Source organism: Haplochromis burtoni, unplaced genomic scaffold, assembly GCF_018398535.1.
Source record: "Haplochromis burtoni strain Fernald_Lab_line unplaced genomic scaffold, NCSU_Asbu1 Contig_2217, whole genome shotgun sequence".
Lineage (NCBI taxonomy): Eukaryota > Metazoa > Chordata > Actinopteri > Cichliformes > Cichlidae > Haplochromis > Haplochromis burtoni.
Genome location: NW_024584578.1, coordinates 1 through 8858, shown reverse-complemented (window position 1 = coordinate 8858; position 8858 = coordinate 1). Strand labels below are relative to the sequence as shown.

Sequence of the window (8858 nt, the reverse complement as noted above, 5' to 3'; positions counted from 1 at the left end):
GAGGTCTGGGCCTCTTTGCTTAAGCTGCTGCCCCCGCGACCCGGCCTCGGATAAAGCGGATGAAGATGGATGGATGGATGTAGTGTAAAGCGTTTTGGGGTCCTTAGGGACTGAGTAAAGTGCTATACAAATACAGGCCATTTACCATTCACACCCTTTCACATCTGGGATAGGGTCATAGGCCAGCAACCCTGGTAAAGATAACAGGATGGATGGAGTGGAAGTTTTTATAAATCCATTAACATTTTGTTAACCAGACTCTAGACTTTGTTGAACACTCCAAAGAAATAACTCTTTAAATTAACTTAAAATAATCATGGAAAGGATTTCCACATTAATAAATGGCTTTCTATTACAATTAAGCATTTTTGTTGCACTAACGTAATTTGTATGGGTTGGATCAAGTTGGACTCAACTGTAGTAAAACAGTTGATTCATCATTAATTAATCAAGTTATTCCAACTCAAGTACATTAAGTTGGAATAACAGAATTGCATAATGCTAAAATAACACAATTTAATTACAGGGAAATTCTTTCCATGATTTTTTTTATGTTCATTCAAAGAGTCATTTTTTTGAGTTTATGTTGTGTTTGGTTTGGAGTTTTGTGCATTATGGCCATACATCTTTGCTTTGGTCACATTGTTCCATAAGTTTTTGGTTTGTTTAGCTGCAACTACTACGTACTACTGTGTTCTTGAAAACAGTCTTAAATATTTTCCACATGTGAATAATGTTTCTCACTCTAGAATGATGTACATTAAATTGTTTGGAAAGGGCCTAAAATCACTTTGCAAGTTTATGAGCAGAAAGTCTGAAGTCGATGCTAATGTTTTTCCTCCTCAGCATTGTGTTAACACACACATGAAGAATGCTCATGACCAGCAAACTGCCAAACCCGTTGCTTTTATAGAGGTGCTCTTACCTGCTGATGATCAAGTCAGTCAAGCACATTTGATTATCAGCAAATGGCTGCTACTTGTCTTCTGAGTTCCTGGGGAAGTGTAAGGGTGTATTTATGAGATCTCGGCACTGAAGTTGGTAAACATTTTGCTGGCAATGCCTCAGTGGATTTTGGCCACAACGTTTTGAAATCCTTTTACATGGTCTTTAATACCGAACCTGACCTGTGAGCTAAAAGGAAAAGAATATGTGTTTTGTTTTTTTCACTTGCTATGTTTCCAAATAGGACAAATGGTGTACGCTTGGGTGACAGTTTTGACTTTGTTCCCTGTCATCACTGAGCCATGTTTTACAGTTTTTATTGTTTAGTTGGTTTTTTTTGTGAAAAATTAGAAGGTACTGAAAGATTATTAAAGTGAGTTAGAATTACCTTTCAATAACTATGTATTCTTAACTTACAGTGGAGGAAGAGAAGCAGAGCTCAGACTGTCTGAGAATTGTGCTGATCGGAAAGACTGGCAGTGGAAAGAGCTCCTCAGGAAACACCATTCTAGGAAGAAAAGAGTTCACAACTGGCGCAAGCCAGACATCTGTTACCAAATGTTGTCAGAAAGCACAGGGTGATGTGGACGGTCGTCCTGTTGTCGTGCTCGACACTCCTGGACTCTTTGACTCGACTTTGTCACATGAAGAGGTCTGTGAGGAGATGAGTAAGTGCATCAGTCTTCTGGCTCCAGGACCACATGTCTTCCTGTTGGTGTTGCAGATTGGCCGATTAACGCCAGAGGAGAAAGAGACTCTGAAACTGATCAAGAAAGTCTTTGGGAAGGATTCTGAGAAATTCACCATCATTCTTTTCACAGGAGGAGATACACTCGAACATCATGAACAGTCTATTGAAGACTACATTAAAGATGCATGTGAGGATTCGTTTAAAAATCTGATCACTCACTGTGAATCGAGATACCATGTGTTCAATAACCGTGAGAAACAAAGTTGCACACAAGTCAGTGAGCTGATAACAAAGATTGAAACCATGGTGAAGAAAAATGGAGGAAACTGCTTCACCAATGAGATGCTGCAAGAAGCTGAAGCAGCAATAAAGAAACAAATGGAGAAGCTGCTGAAAGAGAAGGAAGAAGAGATGAAGAGACAGAGGGAGGAACTCGAAAGAAAACACCAGGAAGAAATGAAATCAATGAAAAGACAAATGGAAGAGCAAAGAAAAGAAAATGAACAGAGAGATGAGCAACTCAGACAGCTACAGAACAGCATCCACATTCAGTCTGAAGAGAGAAAGAAAGAACGAGAAACTAGAAAGAAAGAGAGAGAAACAGAAGAACTTAAAAGACAAGGATGGGAACAAAAAATTCAAGAACTGGAGGAAAAACTACAATCAGAGTCAGAATCAAAGGAAATGATTAACAGCGATCTTGAACAGTACAAAGAAAATATAAGAGAGCAGGATCAACTGAAAGAAAAACAAAACCAAGATGATGAACAGAAAGAGCAGAAACTCAGGAAGCTCAAAGAAGAATACAACCAAGAAAAAGACAAATATGAACGTGAAAAAGAAAAAGAGGATGAAATCAAAATAGAACAAGAAGAGAAACTAAAAGAGTTGGAGGAAAACTATAAGAAAGAAATTGAAAACATACAGGAAGACATGGAGAAGTCTAAAGAAGAGGCCAGAAGAACAGCTGAAGAGTTGAATGAATTCAGAGAAAAATATGAAGCTGGGATACTTAAACTCATGGAGGAGGTGGTTGATCTAGAGATGGAAAAGGAGGAATTTGAAAGATTAAAGGATCTGTCAGACCACAAAGAAAATAGTCTGAAGCAGGAAATAGGTGTTCTGCAGGGTAAACATAAATCAGAAATAGCTGATTTAGTCCTGATGCTCCTGAGTCAAAAGCAGGAAAACAAGAAAAAAATAAAAAGTATGCAGGAATCACACAGAAAAGAGGAAGAGAAGCTTAAAAAGGATCTTTTACATGAGAAAAGGGAAGAAGAGAAGGAAGAAGTTGGCAAACTAAAGAAGAAACAAAAAGAAAAAATGAAAGAATTGAAGAAACGGCTTTTGACCCAAAACAAAGACGACTGGGAGACAGAAAGGGAAGAGCTGTTCAACCAACATGAAAAAGAAATTTGTGATTTAAAGCAAACTCTTTTAACAAAGCTGCAACAAAATCAAAAGAAAAAATTAGTTGAATTAAAGGAAAACCACGAGCAAAAACTGGACGAATTCAAACAAAAGCTTCTGAAAGAAAATGAAAAAAATGAGAAAGAACAACTTGATGAGCTGCAGAAGAAACAGGAAAAAGAAATGAATGAACTAAAACAGAAACTCGGGACCCAAGATGACGACAGTACCAGGAAGGAACTGGAAGAAATGCAGAAAAAACACGAAACAGAAATTAATGCGCTGAAAGAAAAACTTCTGACTACAGACAAGAAACAGCCCTGCTTTGTCTCATGAGCAAAACTGCAGACATCAAGAGAGACATTCATGTCCTTTATCCTTCTAAGTCTTTCTTTTTGCTATTTGGGCTGATTGGGACCTGATGAATGTATATATAAAAAAGAAAGAATTACAAGATATTTTTTTTATACCTGATTTTTGTTTCTGAGAAAAATGAGATCCACATATGAGGACATTCGCTTTACATTTCCATAGAACAGTGGCAGTGTGTCCTCGTAAGTGGACATCAGGCCCTTGTAGAGCAAAATTGAGTATTTTGGTCTAAATAACCTCAGAGGTGTGAGCATCACAGCAGATGCCTTTGTGCCAAAGTAACTGAGGATAAACACAGAAAAACATGAAGGTGATTTTCCTGACCTGACTTTTTATAGCAGATGACCTTAAAAATATTCTGCAATAGATCAAAAACAAAATAAAACCATTAATCAACATATGAAAATTACCTGATGCTGCTGAAGTGAAGCAGAGCAAAGTTAGAGGTTTTATAGAGACACAGCTGAGCATTTTGCAATTTGGCATCATTTTAAAAAGTTTACATTTCTTCAGTATTGAACAGTGGAAATGAGGCGTGGAGGTCATTAAAAAACAAAATAAAACAGCGGCCAACAGTGCTGTAGACAACAGTAGACTGGTGCGTAATAAGCAAGCGAATAATGCAGAAAACAGATTTTTGATGGGAAACTGTTCTTGAAGTACAGAGAGAGAGCTGTGCACAAAGTGGTGGAAGCAAAAGAGCAAAAGTCAGAGGGAATTCATGACGATGTTTATGTGAAGTGTAGTTTGGATCTTCTTTTGCTGCTGCTTGTAATCGGAAGGTTGCCGGTTCGAGCCCCAGCTCCAACAGTCTCGGTCGTTGTGTCCTTGGGCAAGACACTTCACCCGTTGCCTACTGGTGGTGGTCAGAGGGCCCGGTGGCGCCAGTGTCCGGCAGCCTCGTCTCTGTCAGTGCGCTACAATGTAGCTGCCATCACCAGTGTGTGGATGGATGACTGAATGTAGTGTAAAGTGCTTTGGGGTCCATAAGGACTAAGTGCTATACAAATACAGGCCATTTACCGTTTTTTATATGGTGGTCCGTTAAAGGGGTTAAGCCGTATATGGGGTGGTGTGAGATGACGCTTTTATGACCAGAGATGTTGTTAATAATAATGGATTTATTTATTCATTTATATAGCACTTTTCTAGGCTTTACAATACCACTATTCATTCACTCTCACATTAACACACTGGTGGAGGCAGCTACAGTTGTAGCCACAGCTGCCCTGGGGCAGACTGACAGAAGCGAGGCTGCCATATCGCGCCATCGGCCCCTCTGGCCAACACCAGTAGGCGGTAGGGTAAAGTGTCTTGCCCAAGGACACAACGACCAGGACAGAGAGCCCAGGGATCGAACCAGTGACCTTCCGGTTACAAGACGAACTGCCAACTCTTGAGCCATGATCGCCCGTAAATGTTAAATGGTTGTAACCAGGAAGTCACATATACAGAGACACATACACATGCACTGACATGGTTGCACATATATATACACACACACACACACACACAGTGGCTTAGCTTTTATGACACACCATATGGGTTTTACAATGGGGGGTTGTGTAACTGTGTTCACTGATTAAAAAGGCTGCAAGGGAAGGCTGGAATTTGAAGTTGTCAGGGAGCTTACAACTCTGAGATTCCGACTGAGCTTCCCTTGCAAGTCAAAATGGATTGAGCTCTGATTGTCTTGCTTTGTTCATGGGGATAAGTCTCTGAACTACCGAAGCCTGTGAGTGCAGACCTAACACTCATCATCCACTGGAGCACAAACTGGGTGTCATCAGGACGCTACAACACAGAGCGAACATCATGCCCACAGATACAGGAAGCAGAAGAACATCACATCAACAGTAACTGTTGGCTGTTGGCTTCATGAGGGCTTCAAACAACTTTGGCAATTGGTTATATAAAAGTTCCCGATGACCTTGTCTTGGGGCCAAGGGGGTCCAGTGTGTTGTGGTCTGGGCAGCAGTCAGCGGTGGAGTCCTTGGTGGTTTGATCCCCCGCTGCTTTAAATGGGTGTAGGGACATAGGGACATAGAATATCACCTTACTGATGGGAAATTATTTTCTAAAATCACCCTTGGAGAGGCGGGTGGGTATACTTTTGTACTTTTGAGTTTTGGAGTAGTTTATGATTGTCATTTTGCAGATATATTGAACATCAGTTTATATAATCTAGTCTTCTTCCCTGGGTAGGGTGTTTTTCCTTTTCACCAAAATGTATATTTTTATTAAGGCTTAATTTATATGAATTCTTGTGATATTTTAGAATACTTAAAGATGATTTGAAGTTATGATTTGCATGCAGATTTAACTTTAATTAAATTTAATGATCTTTTTTGTATGGTTTTCACCTGCTCCGTTGAATGAGGCGGGAAAATGTAGTTTGGGCTTTTTTCTGCATTGAATCATAATCAAGAAACACTTTAAACCACATAAACCATGTATAATGTCCATTTATTGTTGTACCACTTTATAATAACTGCTTTTATTGCTTTTTGCCTGATAAATACTGACTTTATGTTTCATTTCTTTTTACACACAATAAAAACAAAGTTAATGTAAACTGAGGATGTTTTTCAGAATGAAAGTAATGAAATTAAAATAAGGCATACAGAATATGTTTAGCAGAGGCAGAAAAAAAGTTGTGGGTGATTGTGCTCAGCTGAAGAAACACTGTGGAAAGCGTTGTGGGCAGATGTTGTTGCTGATGATAAAATATCTGGGACATTTAAACTTGGAGCTTTGTGTGCACTGCTCATAGACTGTATATAAAGGATGGACACAGCCACCTTGAGCAATGGGTTTCTGAACTGAGAGGTTTTTTATAACTCACTGGCATTTTTGGCTCCTGCCATGTTGGATTTTTGGATGCGCCAGTGAAGTGCCAAGTTATTAGCAACAGCTGGCAAGCTGTAAAAACTAAAACTAAAATCACACAATTGAATTTGCCTTCGTGGTCACCCGGCACATCCTATCATCTGTCAGGTAATTCCATTAAAAAGCTGCAGGGATTATACAAGGCTGAAATCCTGTTTATTTGAGTGAAACATCTGAACATGGGAGTTTGTTGGAATCCTCTCACTTTTGGAGCTGCAGTTTTCTTTCAGGCACTAACGTTTTCGTGGCTGCATTCAGGCCTGTGGGACGTCTCTGCTGCTCGTCTCTGGCTCTGACTTTGGCCTCTGACCCATTCTGCACATTTTTAATGTTGTAATGAATGAAATCCTGAAACCAAACTAAAGAGAATAAAACTTGAAAGGTGACAAGTTATCAACATTTTATTGTTCTCAATGTGTTCATATAATTATGAATATATAATATCTGACTGTTTCACTGACAGAAAGCTGCAGCTAACTTCAGTATGTACCTCAGTACATTTCTGTGTAGAGTCCCATAAAGAACAACAAGAAGAGAGAGAGATCAGCTGTGAGGAGAAGAAGCTCGAGCTGAATGATATTCATGATGAATGAACTTTAAACTGGTTTAACCGATGGACTCAACACCCTCACTTCCTCTAAATTCACGGCTATGTTTTCTCTTCTTTCACTTTTATCAGACATGTTGTGTTTTATCTTTATTTTATTTTATTTTTTATTAGTTTTTTCTGTTTTCACAAATAGTACATAATTACATAACATAATAAAGTGTACAATTCAGAACCAAAAGTAAATTAAAAAACAAACAAACAAACAAAAACAAACAAACAAACAAAAACAAACAAACAAACAAAACCAAATAAACAAAACACAAACAAACAAATAAACAAAAACAAATAAACAAAACAAAAACAAACAGACTGATAACTAAGCACAGGACACCAGCTCAGTTCCATCTAAAAAATAAATAAATAAAGAGAGAATACAATGCAGTACCTGTGGTCCCAGTAGTACGTTGCAGTTTGAAAACTCAAGAGAATCCTTGTAACATAATATTAGAAACATCAGGTTCCACATAGTTCAAGTATGGTTCCCACACCTTAAAGAATTGATCTGTTTTTGAGTGCAGTATACATGTAAGATATTCCAATGGCACTAGATCCAACACTACTCTTTGCCAACCTTTAATAGTTGGTACTTTTTCATAAATCCATTGGAGTAGTATATTCTTCCTCGCCGCATCGGTGAGAACACAGTACAATCTCCTATTATTCTTGGATATTAATTGCCGGCTGGGGAGGCCCAGTATGAGAGACAGATTCAATTCACAACCAAAAATCTTCCCCATTTCAGATAACACAGACCAATATTCTTGCAATTTCAAACATGACCACAAGCTGTGAGTTAGGGTACCAATTTCTGTCTTGCATTTGAGGCACATGGGTGAAAGGGTAGGATTATATTGATGTCTGCGAGATATGGATATATGCATTCTGTGTATAATTTTTAACTGTATTGCTTTGGTAAGATTACAAACTGAGATTGATTTGGCATAACTCCAGACATCTTTCCACTCTTCATCATCAATTGCTGTACCTAACTCCTTTTGCCATGAGCCTTTAAGCCTCTGTGACGTCACTGAAAGTACAGAATATAAAGCCTTATAACATATCTTCACAGGTACCCCTTTGTCTGTTAAAAATAATAATTTTTCAACAGGAGAGACTTCATGACTCTCACTAAGGTTAGTACTATGTAAAATATAATGCCTTATCTGTAAGTAACGGAAAAAGTCATGTTTGGGGAGAGAATATTTCTCAACCATTTGGTCAAATGGCATAACTACATTGTCGGAGAACAAGTCCCTCAGTCTCTGAATTCCTTTGTTCTTCCATTCCTTAAAACCTATATCGAACATCCCCGGTTGGAAGTCAAGATTATTCACAATAAATAAAGTAACAAAAATCAATTCTCTGTGCTCTGTGGAAATTTGTTATTTTAAAGTACATAATATAAAGTGGAATATCTGAGAAAACAATAATTTATGTGTAATCTGGAAAGGCCTAATCTTTAAAGAAAGATGATATTAAAAATTAAGGAGTGAAAGCTTGAAAGCTGGTGAGTTTAAGGAGGTGCAGGAATGAATGTGATCTCCACATGAAAACCCTTTAACTGTGAAACTGTTTCATGGTTTTTATTTTTTGCTGAGTAATTGTCTCTCTGACTCTGAATATAGTTTCTGGATCATTTTGACACTTATTTCTACACTCTGTACAGAAGGTGCCTGGAGGATTTTCACATGACAAGCTGCTTATTAGAACACATACAAGTTGTTGACTACGTATTTAGGTTTCAGGTGACCAATAAAAATAAAGTTCTGGCTCTCTCCATATTCATCTCTTAGCAGTCAGTTTTATTTTTTTTTTTTTTTACTTTTGTGTCCCGTTTGGATCCTTAGCCATCAGAATTGTTGTCTTAAGGCCAAGAAAGATGCCAAGCGGATTTATTTTACCAAGTGGATCATCATGGCCTTGCCATATTGGTCCATTTGA

The 8858-nt window shown here is 38.2% G+C and overlaps 1 protein-coding gene across 1 annotated transcript in view; it reads left to right on the top strand.

The window, feature by feature from the left end:
• LOC102309849 (golgin subfamily A member 6-like protein 22) overlaps positions 1-3534 on the top strand; it is a 6958-nt gene extending 3424 nt beyond the window's left edge. The window contains exon 2 of the mRNA XM_005952794.2: positions 1365-3534. Within this exon, the coding sequence (XP_005952856.1) occupies positions 1365-3382 (2018 nt within the window). The 3' untranslated portion in view covers positions 3383-3534. The remainder of the gene's footprint in view (positions 1-1364) is intronic.
• Positions 3535-8858: the final 5324 nt, after the last annotated feature.